Here is a 20,000-nt window from a genome sequence, read left to right on the forward strand (position 1 = left end):
GCTCTTATTACAGATGGTGGACTCTCTTTTCCGTTACCTCTCTCTCTCTCTCTCTTTCTCTCTCCCTACTGTATGTCCTCTCTCTCTCTCTCTCTCTCTCTCTCTCTTTCTCTCTCCCTATGTCCTCTCTCTCTATCTCTGTTTCTCTCAATTTCAATTTGATTCAAAAGGGCTTTATTGGCATGAGAAAACATTGCCAAAGCAAAAGTGGAACAAAACAATCAAAACAAAACAACGTATGTACAATTAAACTGGAATAAAGAAATGTGTGAACATAGTTGTGTTACTCTACATTGCAACTTACAGAAAACTATTTTACAAAACCATACAAATTGTGCATTTGCTGTCAGAAAAAAGTTATACATCCGCGCAGGAAAGGTTAGCTTGGGATAAACTTTTGAGCGGCAAATTCTTCAAATATATTTTACGGTAGTTGCTCTGTTTGTACGTACATTATTTCTGTGTACCAGGATCCAAGGGTGCACTGGTCGCTTCACGCAACGCCACAGCTTTCCGCCATGTTTTTTTGGCAGGATCACATGCACGGATGGGCACGGGTGTGCACGCTAGAACGCGCGATTCATGAGCGAAGAACCCAAATGGCTCTTTTGCATAACAGGTTTTGCAAATGCTCACATACATTTTGGCTATAGTACTGTTGCCAGTATATCTGCACGCAACCAGAATGCCTCAGCCACCGTCGAAGAAGGGTAAGGTACTAGTTCAAAGCTAACTTTTTGGTTTTGCTGCTGCAATGTGGGCGTAAGCGTGCACGTGACGTGCGCGTGCCATCATTAAAATAGCGTTCCTAGGGTAGGTAATACCCTCAGAAAAACATGTAGTAATCCTGGTCGCTATACTGCCACCCCCTGGTCAGCCGAGGCGCCTGATGGAGGGGAAAGGAACTGGTTGGAATAACGTGTTCCTTCCACGCGCTACGTCCTACTGGGGAAACTCCCCCCTCTCAGGTGATAAGAAGGTCAGTTGGCTCTCATGCATTGAAGGACACATGAGCTCGGCTCTGGGCTCCCTAGGCTGGCGGGGGGAGTGTAGCGCCCAGGATCACTTAGATAATTGGCACTGGGTGAAAAAGGGTTACAAAATCGTGGGATAAAAAAATATTACAATAAATAAATAAATACATTTAAAAAAATAGCGTTCTGACAGTAAAAGTATCACCATCACATTATGGCTCTCTCTTTCTCTCTGTCCTCTCTCTCTCACTTGCATTCTGTCTCTCGTGCTTGTTCACTCTTTGCCTTCGTATGTCCCGGTCCCCTGCTGTGACGCCGGGTGCATTTCAGCAGTGCCGTCTCATGTGTAGACATTAGCATCATAATGGCAGCATTACCATCAAAGCAAATGCCATCGCTTTGGTTTCAACGGGATACTCTTGGCCATTACTTTTACATTCCGCTTGCACTCTGAAAAAAACCTGAGAGTTCATGTGACTCTGGGGGTGTTCAAATGGTAACGGGTCCATTTGGTTCCATTTGCACACTCCCAGAGTCACATGAACACTGAGGATTTTACTGTGGACCTAGTCAGACTGGCTTGACTGTACATCACAGTGGGGAATCTCTATATTTGATAAGACATATTTTTTATAGTATACATTATAACGTTACATGTATGCCAGTACATATCTGCATCAGCAGGCCCTGTGCCAGCTTGCTATCGCATTGTGCTTCACGTGTAATAGTTTTTTTCTGCTATGGCGAGTTCAGTAAAATGGTACGCGGTGGCTCGGAAAAGATGTGTTCGTACTGTAGCTCTTATATATGGGTGTAATCATAATCGATATGACATGTATGCATATGGCGAGATATGTACTGCAAAACATGTTGGTTTGTAGAGATATGAAGTACTGCACCATGCAGGAGAAAGACCACCGCCGACCACACAGACACACGCACACACGTGTGCGCACACATAGGAACATACAAATAACGTATTATATCAGTTATGTCCAACTGTGGACTGTTTGTTGTGGCATAGGTCTGTTGCAGCTGCAGTGCATAATGTATTGATTAGACCACGGACCTGACAGCTGCTAAATGATTACCTGTTATCATAGCTGGTCTAAAGCATTCCTGAGAACCCCATGTGTTGAGAAGAATCAGTGTTGTGTAACTTACTTTGACTGCAGCAGAATGTTTGACTGTCTGGGGGCTTTGAATATCAGTCATTTTGAGTCTCCTCCACAGTCAGGACAGACACTCTTTTTCTTGGGAATGGGCTTGGGGTCCATATTGGATAAAGATAACATGACACAAACGTCAATGAATCTCTCCTTCTCAGGAATCTCACAACTCTCCTCTCTCACGTTGCTCTGTTTACAACTGCACTGGTGATGGGGGCGGGGCGGAAAGCGAAACAAGCCATTCACGTCTTGATCTGACATTGACAGTGCTGCGCCGCCGTGTTCTGCCACAGCGCCACCTGGGGCTTTTAAATGCATGCTTGGTGTTTGTTCAAATGGGCCACTCCTGCAAACTTTTGAAGCCAATTTTAGCCAATCAGGATGGAATATGAAAGATCGGACGGATCCATCTTGATCATATGACTATAGAGATAATAATGTGTATACTGATTTGCGTAATGTTTGGTAACAATTCTCACAATGCGTCGCAACGCATTGTGAGCTTGTAGATCTGCTATTTTCGAAAGATTTGTATACATTTTAGACATTTGAAAACTAGTACATTGATGCCAATACTTTTGTACTTTTACTCAAGTAAATTTTGAATTCCTGACTTTTACTTCTAACAGAATATTTGTACATCGCAGTATTGATACTTTTGCTTACATTAACAAATAACGAATGTGAGTACTTTTTCCACCACTGGTTGATAATATATCTATAATGCATGAATTAACCCCATTTTCTCTCCTCTCTGCTCTCTCTCCTCTCTGCTCTCTCTCTCTCTCTCTCTCTCTCTCTCTCTCTCTCTCTCTCTCTCTCTCTCTCTCTCTCTCTCTCTCCCTGTGTCTCTCTCTCTCCCTGTCTCTCTCTCTCTCTCTCTCTCTCTCTCTCTCTCTCTCTCTCTCTCTCTCTCTCCTCTCTCTCCTCTCTGCTCTCTCTCTCTCTCTCTCTCTCTCTCTCTCTCTCTCTCTGTGTCTCTCTCTCTCCCTGTCTCTATCTCTATCCCTGTGTCTCTCTCTCTCTCTCTCTCTCCTCTCTCTCCTCTCTGCTCTCTCTCTCTCTCTCTCTCTCTCTCTCTCTCTCTCCCTGTGTCTCTCTCTCTCCCTGTCTCTCTCTCTATCCCTGTGTGTCTCTCTCTCTCTCTCTCACAGGGTACTTCACTCAGATCTCCACGCTGGCGGACGTTCAGGAGAACGTCATGGAGTACCTGCACGTGCTGAGCCGTCCCAAGGTCATTGACCAGGAGCACGACACCGTGTGGACCGAGGCCTACATCGACAGCACCGTGAGTGATATACAGCTCTGACGTGGAAACACTGGAGACCAGTTAGGGGTTCTCATCTCTGACCGGGACCCCCGCCCCCAGTGATCTCTGGGACCCTGATCTACACTGTGAAGTCCTTTAGGGTTCAGTCCGGTTCCATTTCTACACTGTCAAGATTGTACAAGAGCAGTGGTGTAAAGTAACTAAGTACATTTCCTCAAGTACTGTACTTGAGTACAATTTTGAGGTATTACTTTACTGGCGTTTTTCCAATTTTCAATACTTTCACTGGGGGCAAATATTGTACTTTTACTCCACTACAATTATTTGAAAATGTTAGTTGCTAGTTACTTTGCAGATATAAATTATTATATTATAAAACATACATTAACCACTTTAGCCCTATCTTATACATAGGCTATTGGAAAATAGCAGATCTACAAGCTCCCAACGCGTCGCATCACGACGCGTTGTGAGCTTGTAGATCTGCTGTTTTCAAACATTTTTGTACTTTTACTTTTGGTACTTTAAGTATATTCTGATGCCAATACTTTTGTACTTTTACGCAAGTAACATTTTGAACACAGGCCTTTTACTTGTAACAGAGTATTTTTTATAATGTGGCGTTAATACTTTTACTTAAGTAAAAACCTTTAGTATTTTTTCCACCACTGTACAAGAGTGTTGTACACCAGCGTCCGTGTTGTGGGGGAAGCTTTTGCAGGAAAATAGCAGATGGACAAAGCTGGAATAGCTTGTCGACGCAACGCGCTGTGAGCGTGTCGATTTTCAGCGAAAGCTTTCCCGACAATGACAGAAAACCAGAAAAGACCCTAGTGTAGAGCCCTGAGGAAATCTGGTCAACCATATAGGGTTTAATCCATTCAATCCGGGTACGCTCTGTGTCATTTTAGATTTCTTTGGCTATAAAAGAAATAGCAGATATACAAGCACAGAGCGCTATGAGCTTGTAGATCTGCAATTTATTTGGGGGGAAAATTGAAAATGTGTGCAAATCTTTGAATATATATATACATTTTTAACTCCAATCTTTGCTTCTGGGGGTCCCAAGAGCAAAGTATTTTGAGATGGGTGGGGTCTGTGGACAAATACATATCATTTTTGGGGGTCCTTGACATGAAAAAAGTTTGAGAACCACTGATATTATAGCAACATACGGTTTTTGTAAAGAAAACTTATGATTTAGAAGACATCGTAGAATCCCCAGAAGCAAAGATTTGAGTTAAAAATGTTCGCTATGAAAAACATTCAAAGATTTGCAGACATTTTCACGAAAAAAATAAATAAAAATGCAGATCTACAAGCTCATATTTTTTAATAGCCAAAGTATAAGATAATGGTTAAAGTGGTTCAAATCTAAAATGACCGATGCTTTCCTGGTCTTAATGGGTTAACCACTTAAACCCCAGCATTTTTATTGTGGGGAAAGCTTTAGCTGAAAACCCGAGCTCGTCAATAGGCTATTTTCAGCGAAAGCTTCCCCCACAATAACAGACAAGACACTAGTGTGGAGCCCTGAGGGACTCCAGTCAAGCACAAGTGGTTTAACTCATGGTGCCTCAGGCTTGTTGCACCGGCGCTGCCATGAGCACAACTGGTCGTGTTTGAGGGCGGGAAGCCTGGGGCGGGCAGCGAAGCACTAGTGACGCCTACAGGTTGAGTGGTACTGGAGGGACAGCGTTATATATATATATATATATATATATATATATATATATATATATATATATATACACACACTCTATATATGAATAGCAAATGATTTCAGCAGCGAACAATGCGTTGTCTTGCGTTTTTGTATCTGTCTCAGAGTGTGAACTTGCATGAAAGTGTGTGTATGTGCCAGATGGTGAACCATTAGCTGAATGAGTCTCCTGTGTGTGTTTGGGAGCGCTGTAGCGTGGGTGTAGCATCACATAGCGAGACGCCATCCCTGTCTGAGTTTAGTCTCTGATGATCTCTTTAAATCTGGTGCAACCCGACCCTGCCTCCCGACACACCAAACCACACATGCAACACACAAGCAAAAGACATTTAATTTGCGTCTATAGCCTCTCATTTTTATCCCCCCCGTAACATTTCCCTAACAAACAAATTCCTATGAATACCTGAACCAAAGTGTTACATGCATTATGTCCTTCTCGGCACAGACATTATCATGCTTGAACCCCCTCCCCCCCCCACCCCTCCAACAACCACAACAAAACCCACAGAATGTTTCTCGAACCATAATCCACGCACAATAACCGCACAGTGAGACACGCAACAATGCCTCTCTTTGGTTGTGCTTTCATTGTGTTTGGTTCTACAGAGAGCGAACGGCAAGTCATTCATCCTCTCCATGCTTCTGAATAGATTCAAGAGAGAGAGAGAGAGCAGAGGAAATGGAAGGAGACAAAGGTGGGTGGGTGGGGGGGGGTTGGAGGGGGGGTTGGGGGTTCCTTCCTTGGAGCTATATCCCCGCCACACGGAAATGGACCACGTTTTGTCTGGACGACCCTCTTCATGTGCCGTGATTGTCTCTGCCGCCTTTTTGTTTTGCCGCTCGCTTTGTCCTCGTTATCTCAGCCCATTTATCACGGTCAAGATACGCGCACTCCGCCACACACACACACACACACACACACACACACACACACACACACACACACACACACACACACACACACACACTGACCCTACAAGCGTTCCACACACACACACACACACACACACCGATCCATATGCATTCCACAGTAACCCTGCAGTAACAACAGCGTTACGTTTCTGTCAAGCTATTTATTTCCTCTTGTCAGTACCAACGTCAAAGTCAGCACATATAAACCTGATTCATGATGCTCCACCGTGCGACGGTGTCCCGTGGCGAAAATAGGCGATCTACAAGCTTGCAGATCGCCTATTTTCGCAGCGAGATGCCGTCGAACGCTGTTGCATGAATGCAGCGTTTTATTTATGATTTTTTTTAAATACATCCTTACAATGGTTTAATTAGTTGCTTGTTTTGCTACTCTGCTCTCTGATTTTAGAACGTTAATGCTATATACCGTATGTATTTGAGATATTTGGCTTTTGTGGACTATCTTTATTGTCACATCACAGCTTTACAGGAGTAAAACAGTGGGTGAAATTAGTTTTTTGTTTAAGCTCCAGAGTATTTTGTTGTTTCCAGAAAGAGAAATAACTCACGCACTCGGAACTGTGGTTCTAAATGGTGTTGTTTTCATGTTCTTGATTGGAAAGCACTTTGGGTCATCTTCTGTTGTTTCTAAATGTACTCCACAAATAAAGGTCTCTTGATTCGACACTAGCCACACCCCCACCGATGCAGGTATACTCTATATCCAGCAGGAAAACCACACTTACAAAGCCTTTGTGAAACTTGACTCATCTGAACTTTTTCTCTTCCCACCCTCCTCCTCCTCCTCCTCCTCCTCTCTTCTTCTGTTTGACCTTTGACATCTGTAGCTCCCCCAGGCCCAACAGGTAAACGTCTTGATGGGCACCCATCCCCCTTCCCAACCCCCCCCACCCATCACGTTTTACGTTGTGCTCTCACATGTGTCTGAGACCCCCGCCCCGGTGTGTGTGTTTCCATGTGTGCATTTCAATGGGAGGGGGGTGTTTCTAAGTGTAGTGGTACCCCATGGCATTTCTGTGTTGTCGTGCGTTGGGTGTTGTACTTGTATGTTTTGGCTGGCTCGTTTTTGGTCGCGTTGCAGTCCCTGTTTTTTCGACTTGACCCAGCCTCTTCTTCCTATACGCTTAATTTATACTCTGCCGCACGACGTCGCCACTCGCCCGAAAATAGCCCCGATCTCGGATCAGGGCTATTTTTGCGCCGCGTGACCACCGCCGTACGGCAACGTATAAATCAGGCTTCACAAAGCCCTGCATTGTGGTTTTCCAATCGGTGCAGTCAATTTGCCACAGTCCTGCACACATCTGATCCGACAAACACACCACAGACACGCACACGCCACACACTCATTCTTCATTGTCGATGCTGTGTCGGTCCTGCTTCGCTCATGTCTAGAATGCTGGCAGCTGTGAAGTTGCATTTTTTTGTCCCCGTTTTGCTTGTGTGATTCTCACTGTGATACACATGATGGCTTGTCGTGTTCGTTTTGTTGTGGGATTCTCGACGATAAAAGCTCTTTTTCTGTTCCTCTGGGTGAAAAGTCCAATAGTCTACTGCAGGGGTCTTTCAGGCCAAGGACCCCCTAGCCAAGAGAGAGATGAAGCAGGGACCCCTACTACATATTGTATAAAAATGATTTGCTGATCAAACTTTTTAGATATCTTCATACCGTAGTCTTGTTGGACAGACACTATCATCAAGTGTAAATTAATGTTCGTTGACACATTATCTTTTTAATATGATGGTTTCATTTAACCACTTAAACCCTGAATACTTAGTAAACTTGATCTGGCTATGTGCTTGGTCAGCTCCTTTTTCTCCCCTACACCAAACCTCTTTGCCAAAAACAGCAGGTCTACACGTTGTGAGCTTCAAGATCTGCTATTTTCGGCGAATGTTCTCCCCAGAATATAGGATGCTAGGGTTCAAGTGGTTAATGTAAAAAAAAAGACCCCCATAGTAACTCTGAAGACCCCTATAGGGATCCCGGACCCCCTGTTGAAGACCTATGGTCTGCTGTATAGATGACTGCAGAGATGATCTGTGCAGATGCCTTCATATTATGGATTTGCTGTGTTTTATGAATGGTGTGTGAGCCGGGGGAGGGTAAGGATCTCTATAATCGTAACATTGATGATGGCACATCCTGGCCCACCATCAACGGAGCAGATAGCCGTCCCATTAGGCAGCTGGTGGGCCATATGTCTGACATTGCATAGTTAGGGCGACAGCCTGGCAGATAGACACCGGAGCAGATCGGCACCATGCAGAAATAGATGCCGCATTGTCAGGCAGCGTAAGGCGATTAGAAATTGTGTTCCACACTGTCTTGTTCACGCACAATCGCACTGCAGTCATCCACCGTCTCGTAAAAAGAATCTGGCCCCATCATCAACAGGCCTTATGCTTCATTTATAGGTGGCAATAGCAGATCTATAAGCTCACAATGTGTCGCATCAGGAGCTTGTAGATTGTATTTTTGGATTGGTGTAAAGATGGGGACTCAGGGGAGTTAAGAATTCAGAATCTCAACAAAAGACACTGGTGTCTACATGACAAGAAAGAGACACTGGTGTCTACATATTGACTAGAAAGAGACGCTGGTGTCTACATATTGACAAGAAAGAGACACTGGTGTCTACATATTGACTAGAAAGAGACACTGGTGTCTACATATTGACTAGAAAGAGACACTGGTGTCTACATATTGACTAGAAAGAGACACTGGTGTCTACATATTGACTAGAAAGAGATGCTGGTGTCTACATATTGACTAGAAAGAGACACTGGTGTCTACATATTGACTAGAAAGAGACACTGGTGTCTACATATTGACTAGAAAGAGACACTGGTGTCTACATATTGACTAGAAAGAGACGCTGGTGTCTACATATTGACTAGAGAAAGAGACGCTGGTGTCTACATATTGACTAGAAAGAGACACTGGTGTCTACATATTGACTAGAAAGAGACACTGGTGTCTACATATTGACTAGAAAGAGACGCTGGTGTCTACATATTGACTAGAAAGAGACACTGGTGTCTACATATTGACTAGAAAGAGACACTGGTGTCTACATATTGACTAGAAAGAGACACTGGTGTCTACATATTGACTAGAAAGAGACACTGGTGTCTACATATTGACGAGAAAGAGACACTGGTGTCTACATATTGACGAGAAAGAGACACTGTGTCTACATATTGACTAGAAAGAGACACTGGTGTCTACATATTGACTAGAAAGAGACACTGGTGTCTACATATTGACGAGAAAGAGACACTGGTGTCTACATATTGACGAGAAAGAGACACTGGTGTCTACATATTAACAAGAAAGAGACACTGGTGTCTACATATTGACGAGAAAGAGACACTGTGTCTACATATTGACTAGAAAGAGACACTGGTGTCTACATATTGACTAGAAAGAGACACTGGTGTCTACATATTGACGAGAAAGAGACACTGGTGTCTACATATTGACGAGAAAGAGACACTGGTGTCTACATATTAACAAGAAAGAGACAGAGGAGAAAGTGGTACAGTCAGCGGGGGCATTAAGGCCACTGTGGCCTCAGGGCATGCCATTCTTTTGAGGGGCCCAAGGCCAAACCGAGGGGCAACGACGGCCATGGCCTTCGTGGCCTCCTTGAAATTCCTGCCCTGCACACAAACGTATACATGGGGCTTCAGAGTCAGAAACAGAGGTGAAGGCCACCTATGTGCTCCATCCGACATCAAAACTTTGTTCCGACCGGGTAGGTTATAATGAAATGACTTCGGATGGGCGGTCTCAGAACTCTTTTCTGATGTTCCTGCACCCAGGGCTTCATTTGTGTTGCAATAGTTTGGAACAGACATTTGGCTGAGGAGAGGAACTAGTCAAATTTCCCACAGCGCGTCCGAAACGATATCCAGGTATTAAAATGACCGCGCTGGCTGTACACAAAATGCTACGGCCGCGAGACGACAGCAAGCTTGTCTGTCAGACATCTTTTCTGACACAGGCCATCAGAAAAAAAAGTTCTGACGTCAGATGGATTATGTTGAAGCGTGTTGTTAGGGGCCTTAAGACTGGCTGGAACACACAGAACACAGAGATTGACAGACAGACAGACAGACAGACAGGTGGATGGGTCTGTTAAACGCTTGTGGGTGTCATGGAAGTCATCGTGTCATGGACATTGGATGGGTGCTCCAAAAAACATGTTCTCACCTCCTCTCATCTGTCTCTATCTGCTCTCTCCATCATTCTGCTCTCTGTACCTTTATCTCCGTCTCCTCTCCTTCCTCATCCCGTTCACCAGGGAAAACCATGCCACTGTACGTTTCTGCAAAGTGTGAAAACCTTTGAAACTGGATGTTTTTAATTTTTAAAAAAAAGGTTTCAAAGTGTCTAGATGTAGACCATGTTGACTCAGTCCTAAATTATTATTTTTTGTACATAATACTGTAACTAACCCAAAACCTAACCCAAAACAATTGACAATTTAGACAATTTAGGCATTTAGCAGACGCGCTTATCCAGAGAGTGTTTACCTTTAAGCAAGGTAAACACATACATCAAATGCAGACACAGTTTAATATAATAATAATAAACTTTATTTGTATAGCAGCTTTCATGACATGAAATGTAGCTTTATAGAAAAAGTGCTTTATAGAAAAAGTACAAATAATAAGAGAAAAGAAAAGGCATAAAACAACATAAAAACAAATATACATAGCAACAAAGGCAGTGAATCAGGCAAAAACACTGAGGACATGAATAACAAAACAGAGATTTAAAAATCAACTAGAAGCCAGAGTGAAGAAAAATAGGTCTTGAGCTGTGCTTTAGGGCTATTCACAGAGGCTGCCTGTAGTGCCTCAGTAAACTAGGATCACAGGTAAACCAAGAACCTAGCATCAGTCTAAACCAGGGGTTTTCAACTGATTTTGACCCAGGGACCACCATCCTGACTAGAGCAACCTGGGGACCACCACTATTGTGTCGGGTGGGTCCATCATAGACCCAAGCCACACAATAGCAATTGTTCTTAGATTAGATGTTGGCCTATTGACAGTGCAAAAGCATAATTGCCTTGATGCCTATAACATTAACGAGCGTCAACGAGCTTCAGCTGGACACAGACACACACACCTGCCCTCTGCAGTGCTCTAATTTGAAAGTTACTGGAGTCTGTCTCGTTGCACTCCAAAAGCCCTTGAATATGATGGAATATGATTAAGGATTACTGTGATTATGATAAGCTCACATTTCATATCACACACACCATACAGTAAGAACTCCCGTAACGTATTAAAAGTAAAAAAAAAAAAATGAAAGTACTAAAAAATAAGGAAAAAAATATTTTACAACATTTCTGAATGCATGGCCAGGGACCACCGGTTGAGAACCCCTGGTCTAAACAATATATTATCAAAAAAGAATATATACATTGAAACTAAAGGTTACCAGGTAAACACTGAACCTAGCATCTGTCTAAATAATAATCTAAATGACATTTTTAACATTGTGGTCGAGAGAAGCCTACGTAACAAAAACACGAGAACAAATGACCAAGGTATGTCTGCATGCCTCGTGTCAGTGGTTTGCGGAAACGTACAATGGTAATGTGTCTTTTCCGGCGATTGGATTGCCTTCCTGTATGTTTTTCTCTCTGTGGACTAGAGGTTGTAACTTCGGACCAGAGGTGTTAAAGGGGAATTTGACTAAGGTTTTCTTACCTTTTCTATGACGTTATGATATCTTAGGATGAATGGTACAGTAGAAAAAAATCATAACTCCATCCCGGGTCCGCCACAGCTTAAAACCTTGCGCTAGATCGCGTATTTTAATAGCTTTTTTTTGTTTGCTAGACGAGATCGAAATCTCGAGATTTCAATCTCGTCTATCGAGACTTAGTTTTTTTTTTTTGGGTTGCATAGTGTTCTGTCCCTATGAACGTCAGATCTCACCCCAAAAAAACTAAAAAAAAGCTATTAAAATACGCGGTTTTAAGGTGACATTTTGGATCATTTCAGGGCATACTACTTGAGGGCTTTCCTTGAACATAGTTGTAAACTGGAAGGGTTGAGACCACCTTTATTCAGGGTGCATGAAGGGAGCACCTCTGTCCTTTCCGTTGTTGTACGCTGAAATCCTTTCCTCCACTCGGAGTCAAGGATCCGTCTCGAGTTCAGTTTTGCATCATTAGAAGCCGGTAATGGCTGCTCTTCTCCTCGGTAATCATCTTAATCACCTGTTAATTAATGTCATTTCCTAGGGCAGCTGTGCAAATCAGATTTTTACAACTGGTAAACATGATGTGTAATAACGTGAATGTGCACACGCACACATACACATGGAATGGGCTGAGTAATAGGGTGCAACAGCTAATCGAACTAATCAATTTTGTTGATTATACAAAAAAAAAAAAATCAATTGGTAATTTTATGAAATAATCAAACCATATCCTGGGGCATGCCATTATAGGCAAAACATGTTCAAAACATTAACCCATTCAATCTGGGAACGCATCTCTGTTATTTTAGATGTCTTTGGCTATTCAAAATGTGTGCACATTTTATATATTTTTTAGCCGACATTTCTAACTCAAATCTTTGCTTCTGGGGTCACAATTTTTCAAAAATAGCAGATCTACAAGCTCATAGCGCGGCACTCGGCCGTGCTATGAGCTTGTAGATCTGCTATTTTTGAATAGTCAAAGAAATTACAAATTACACAAATGATGCTTTCCCGGTCTTAAAGGGTTACAAAAAATAGAGCTTGTAGATCGCCTATTTTCACAATTTTGGCACACCACTATTATGCGACGAAGCGCTAAAGCGGTTAACCGATTTGTTTATGTATGAATTGTTCTTCCAAAATATATATACAAAAATCACTCACAAAATAATTGAGAGTTTCAGCCTGACTGCTTAACAACAGTCCATGTGTTGAAGAAGGTCCCTCCAAGCCTTTTATAGACTGCTGATATACGATCCAATTGTCCAGAGGATGGAAATAGATGCTGTATTTTTAGACGAGGCCCCTGTTCCTTTGTCCCGTCCTTTGATCGATCCCATCTCCAGCAGCAAGAAGAGCTGAGCATTGTTACAACCTCTGTATTTATGTGTGCTTTTTTTCTCCCTTTGATGTCTAACAATCAACTCAAGCAATCAACTTTATTTATTGTCACATCACTGGTTTACGGGTTTAAAAAAAGTGAGGGATGTTCCTTTTTTTTTTGCACAAGCTCCATCATTGTGTTGTTTTTTCAGAAAGGGTGAAGAAGAAAAAGGAGGGGGGAGGGGGCGGGGCCAGGGACACCATTATACCGAGGGGATTAAGCGACGTAATGCATTTTTCGAAACGAGGTCGAATTTTCAGCGTGAATAAAATCATCGACCAGTATGAATGGAGGAGGCATCACCAAAATAAAAGTTTGATGTGAAATAATCGTGTTGCATTTTCGGTCCGTTTTTTTTCTTCTCTCCTCTCCCTTTTCTTTTCCGTGTCGCTCCCGGTGTGTGATGACCTTACTGTGTTCCGGACTGCTATACGAGCATCTGTCTGGGATATATAAGGTCAGCCATCTCTCAGTCCTCTCTGTCTGGGTGCAACAGAGTGGATGCTTTTCTGTCATTACCTATAATGACCGGTGTTCCAGGCGAGAGCTAGTATCTGGCTGCCTGGGAAGTATTGTGTGGAGGCAGCGCTATCGGCTCGAATGGATGGTTTAAAGGGATAGTTCACCTCAAATCCTTGTGTTGTGTCCTTAATGTCGATGGCCGTGAAGCAATTCAGAGGCGGTTCTACGAAAGTCTTAATTGATCAAACGGTGCAAGGATAAGCGAGTCCATTTCGATGGTGTTTGTGTCGAGTCGTGTCCTGGGGGTGCGGAGCGGACAACTTTGTGTGAACCTAGGAGGCAGTCTCTCTCTCTTGTCTATCCCTGAAAAGCAAGCAAAGCATCAAGCTTTCATCTCTTAATAGATAGCAACTCCAGATAGGGGATAGCTGCTTAACCCATTTGGACCGGGAAATAATCAGTGTCATTTTAAGATGTCTTTGGCTATTCAAAAATAGCAGATATACAAGCTCATAGCGCGGCACTGAGTGCCGCGCTACGAGCTTGTAGATCTACTATTTTTGAAAAATCGTGAAAATGTGTGCAAATCTTTGAGGCAGAATATTTGTAACTCAAATCTTTGCTTCTGGGAATTCTACAAATGTCTTCTAAATCCTAACAGTGTTCTGAAAAACGTATGTTTCCATGTCAAGGACTACCCAAAAGTATATGTACTGTATTTGCCCCGAACCCCCATTTCAAAATATGTTGTTCCAGGGACCCCCAGAAGCACAGATCGGAGTTAAAAATGTTAGTTTAAAAAAAAAATGCAAATCTTTGAATATATTATATTCAAATATTTGCATTTTTTTGTTTTGCATATTTCACGATTTTTCATTTTAAAATGACACGGATGCGTTCCTGGTCTTTAAGGGTTAAAAGATAAAATGTCATAATTATTCCGTCGGTCTTTTGGGATGAAGGGAAGAGAAGATGCCCGTCCCGAAACGCTTGCCTTTGGATAAGCTTAAAGTGCACCAGATTCTGCACGAAGATCAAAAGGGGTCTTTGATTGAGTTACATCTTAAAGTTGGATAATGTACATGAATAAAACATGCAGAGGGGTGCTTTGACCTGGGCCTGGTCCGTAATCCCTGCTTGTGGATGTGTGTTAACGTTATGCACTTGTGACGTAGCCACACACACGCACACGCACACGCACGCACACACACACACACACACACACACACACACACACACACACACACACACACACACACACACACACACACACACACACATACACACACACACGACACACACACACACACACACACACACACACACACACACACACACACACACAACCAGCACCGCTGGATGGGCATGCTTTACTGAACACTCTGTACAATGCTGTGTGGCTCTACAGTAACTACTGCCTTTCAACATTATGCCTCTGTGTCTCCCTGTCTTTGCCTCTTCTCTGTCTCTCTGTCTCTCTGTGTGTGTGTGTGTCTCTCTCTCTCTCTATCTCTATCTCTATCTCTATCTCTATCTCTATCTCTATCTCTCTCTCTCTCTCTCTCTCTCTCTCTCTCTCTCTCTCTCTGTTTGTCTTTGCCTCTCTCTGTCTCTATGTCTGTCTCTCTGTCTCCGTCGCTCTGTCTATGTCGCTCTGTCGCTCTGTCTGTCTGTCTGTCTGTCTGTCTGTCTGTCTGTCTGTCTGTCTGTCTGTCTGTCTGTCTGTCTGTCTGTCTGTCTGTCTGTCTGTCTGTCTGTCTGTCTGTCTCTCTCTGTCTCTCTCTGTCTCTCTCTGTCTCTCTCTGTCTCTCTCTGTCTGTCTATCTGTCTCTCTGTCTCTCTATCTATGTCTCTCTCTGTCTCTCTCTGTCTTTGTCTTTGTCTTTGTCTTTGTCTCTCTGTCCCTGTCTCTCTGTCTCTCTCCCTCCTTGCTCTCTCTGTATCTCTCTGTCTGTCTCTCTCTGCTCTCTCTGCTCTCTTTGTCTCTCTCTGTATCTCTCTCTCTCCCTCTCTCATCATTATCTCAGCAGGACCCAGGTCTAGGACCTGTACTGATGACCACTGTAGCGATGCCAGTGTTCAGCACAAAGAATGAAACAGTAAGTGTCTCTGTACACAGACACATCACAGCCCTATAGCCATAGTATCTCTGTACACAGACGATGACAAATTATATTGGGGTTCTCTCTCCTGATTGGATAACATTGTTTTCCCGACCTGAAGATTTCTTTGTAAAGTTGTGACAGGTCATATTAGGAAAATAAGCCCTCACATCCTGCTGTCTGTGTGTTTGTCAGAGAAACCGTGGCATCTTGCTTGGCGTGGTCGGCACAGATGTTCCGGTCTCCGAGCTGCTCAAAACCATTCCTAAATACAAGGTAACGCACGCACGCACGCACGCACGCACACACGCACGCACGCACGCACGCACGCTGTGCAGCAGTGGTGTAAAGTAACTAAGTACATGTACTCAAGTACTGAACTTAAGTACAATTTTGAGGTACTTTTACTTTACTGGAGCATTTCCAATTTTCTGTATTTTTACTTTACTTTACTCCACTACAATTATATGCAAATGTACTAGTTGATTGATTGTGATTATTATTACAAAACAAACACTAACCACTTCATCCGTATCTATATTTCGGCCTTTTTCGAAAAATAGCAGATCTACAAGCTGTATCGGCTATTTTCAAAATATTTTTCAACTTATGAAATGGGACATTCTGCACAATGAGTAATGAGTGTTTCTACATTGTAGTATTGATACTTTTACTTAAAGTAATACAATGCAGGTCCACAAATAACGATTTTTAGCAGCCTCTGCTGGTCATTACCGTCACTGCAGGCCGTTCGTTTATTCCTCCATTACCCAGAATTCCATTTGTTTTCACCGGAAGACGGAAGCGTTTCAAAAAGCGTTCTTTTAATTGTTTTATACTATCTGTGGATCGTTTCTCTTAGCCAGTGGAGCTTTAGTTACCGTGAGCTGTGTTTTCTTTTTCTGTTGTTTTTCGATCTTCAAAACCTACAATCTCTTAAAAACAGCGTGAGATTCCTTTTTGTTATTAGCGCGGTAGTTCCTGGCCAAACAGGAAACCGGTGCGGTAGTTCCTGGCCAAACAGGAAACCGGTGCATTTCCGTTTCCGTTTTCCGGCCGGATGACGTCATTTTCGCGGGAAAGGCTCACCAAGCCACCTTTTCAATAGAAAAGGCTTTCGGGGGTGAAATTCATGGAGTGGGTGTTGTGAAACATTTGCAACTCACAAAAGATATACAATTTAACTTTAGTTTTGTTGAAAAAGTTACCTAGTATTACTTTAAAGGTAGGGTAAGTGCTTTACTTTTGTTAAAATAAGTGTTAAATAGCTCTATATTCTGATAGTACTCATTGCTATAGAGTGTTAAAAAATTACCAAAAATGATCACTTACCCTACCTTTAAGTAAAAACATTGAGTACCTTTCCCACCACTGCTGTGCAGGCACAGCCGAAGCTTTGAAATAACGGTGTCAGTCAGTCCAGCTCCGACGCACACTAACTGAATGCCAAGCGCCACAGATGCCTAAATCTGCAGCGCTTTGGTACACAAGTTTTCACTCTGATTATATCATGTAGCTCCCGCCCTGAAGGCCGATAATGACAGGAAAATTATACGGTATGTTGTAGAACGAATGCATTCAGATGAAGTCCGCCGTAAACTCGCTCCTTTCCTTCACTCAGGCCTGTCATTGGCTCACAGATCTTGATGTCTAAATATGAGGGTTGGGTGTTTGGACGTGTGACATTTTTGAAAGAGCGGTTATCTACCCCCGATGGGAATGAAAGACGCCATCCCCGCTCGCTTTTGTGCAGCATTCAAAATAGCTCTGCGTGAAGGACGGGTTCTGGCAGCGCAAATTACAAAGAACTTGATTAGGACTTGAATACATATTCATACGTGTCACACACTAATTTTACTTCTGTGCGTGTGTGTGTGTGTGTGTGTGTGTGTGTGTGTGTGTGTGTGTGTGTGTGTGTGTGTGTGTGTGTGTGTGTGTGTGTGTGTGTGTGTGTGTGTGTGTGTGTCTCTCCTTAGCTGGGCATTCATGGCTATGCCTTCGCCATCACCAACAATGGCTACATCCTCACCCACCCAGATCTGCGGCCACTTGTGAGTATTGAGGGTCCAGCAGCAGTGGTGTAAAGTAACTAAGTACATTTACTCAAGTACTGTACTTAAGTACACTTTTGAGGATTTTTTCACTTTACTGGAGTATTTCCCATTTTCAATACTTTTACTTCTACTCCACTACATCTCAGAGGCAAATATTATACTTTTACTCCACTACAATTATTTGACAGCTTTAGTTACTACGGTAGTTACTTTGCAGATTTAGATTATTTTCACAAAACATACTTTAACCACTTCAGCCTTATATATATGTCGGCCATTTGAAAATAGCCGCTCTACAAGCTCACAATGCGTCGCGATACCATGCATTGTGAGCTTGTAGATCTGCTATTTTCAAAAGATTTTTATACATTTTGAACTTGTGAAATGGAACATTCTGCACAATGAGTACTTTTACTTTTGGTACTTTAAGTATATTTCAATGCCATATTTCGAATATTTTTTTACTTTTACTCAAATACATTTTGATTTCTGGTCTTTTACTTGTAACAGAGTATTTCTACATTGTGATATTGATACTTTTACTTAAGTAAGTAAAACAATGTGAGTACATGCACTGTCCAGCAGCAGAGCTCTCTCTCTGTTACGGTGTAATGAGCCAGGAACTGTAGCACACGTCTGCTACAGCCTTGTGTACTGTGTGTGTGCACATGCATTCATTTATTTTCAATTACCACTCTCACAAGGCACATTGAGATGCAGATTGGCCTAGCAAAATAGGTGTGTTGAGGGAGGTTCTGTTGAATATTCAGGTGTGTGTGTGTGTGTGTGTGTGTGCACGCTACAGTAGCTGGTGGCATGTTGATGAGCAGACAGTGTTCCAGACCGCTACTGTGCTGTGAATAGCCAGAGATGCAGCCTCTGAAAGGCCTGTGATTAACTCCATTATTCACACACTTCTCTACAAAGAGCAGACAGACAGACAGACCCACAGACAGACAGACAGATGGTTTAATTGCGGTCTAATTAAAGATGGTAATGAACAATGTTTAACAGCTAACGAGTAGGGGACGACTGTCCTCACTGACAGATGAATGGAGGCCACGCACGCACGCACGCACGCACGCACGCACGCACGCACGCACGCACGCACGCACGCACGCACGCACGCACGCACGCACGCACGCACGCACGCACGCACGCACGCACGCACGCACGCACGCACGCACGCACGCACGCACGCACGCACCCACCCACACACACACACACACACACACACACACACACACACACACACACACACACACACACACACACACACAGCTCTCTATATCATGTTTATTTTAATGGTGATATCAAACAGCCAGTGAGTGCGGGGCTGGCAGGTTGATTATGCTCACTTAACCTCAGCAATATTGAAGAGCAGAGCAATGGGACCTTATGTTGACCTTATGAGTGATGGCAGGTCAATACAACATATCACACCCACACCGGTGGAGGCTCCATACTTCCCAACCTCTCATTGTTACGATGATGGATATTACGGTCCCTTTTTAGGCCAGTGGTTCTCAACCTTTTTCAGACTGTGACCCCCCAAAATGATCATATTTGAACTGGGGACCCCCCAAAAATAATCATATTTGAACTGGGACCCCCAAAAATAATCATATTTGAACTTGGGGACCCCCCATAATGATCATATTTGAACTGGGGACCCCCCAAAATAATCATATTTGAACTGGGGACCCTCCCAAAATAATCACATTTGAACTGGGGACCCCCCCAAAATAATCATATTTGAACTGGGGACCCCCCCAAAAAATCATATTTGAACTGGGGACCCCCCCAAAATAATCATATTTGAACTGGGGACCCCCCAAAATAATCACATTTGAACTGGGGACCCCCCCAAAATAATCATATTTGAACTGGGGACCCTCCACCCTGGCAAGCACTTGGAATTGTAGGAGTTTGAGGCATTACATTTACTTTGACTCGGTTCCCACAGATAAATATTGTGAAAATAGCCGATCTACAAGTTCGGGCGAGGCGTTGTGAGCTTATAGATTGGCTGTTTTCTTATATTATTTCACAATTTGGAACCCCACATCAGAGTCTGTAGTGCGCTATAGACTGATATGCAAAACTTTGTTTTGACTTGAATTAAAGTCATAATACGCACATTTTGGTTTTGTTATAATTTCAGGTGAATTGAATTCTAGAGATAGTCATTTGGCCCC

The 20,000-nt window shown here is 43.1% G+C and overlaps 1 protein-coding gene across 1 annotated transcript in view; it reads left to right on the forward strand.

The window, feature by feature from the left end:
* The window catches only part of LOC308096367 (voltage-dependent calcium channel subunit alpha-2/delta-3-like), a gene marked incomplete at both ends in the record, with an annotated part of 311,418 nt that overhangs the window by 190,840 nt on the left and 100,578 nt on the right, over positions 1-20,000 (forward strand). The window contains 5 exon segments of the mRNA XM_080443791.1: positions 3,298-3,431; positions 6,897-6,914; positions 15,674-15,745; positions 15,944-16,024; positions 17,725-17,799. Coding sequence (XP_080299917.1) covers positions 3,298-3,431; positions 6,897-6,914; positions 15,674-15,745; positions 15,944-16,024; positions 17,725-17,799 — 380 coding nt within the window.

The sequence above is a fragment of the Gymnoscopelus braueri genome, assembly GCF_963280865.1.
Source record: "Gymnoscopelus braueri genome assembly, chromosome: 12".
NCBI lineage: Eukaryota > Metazoa > Chordata > Actinopteri > Myctophiformes > Myctophidae > Gymnoscopelus > Gymnoscopelus braueri.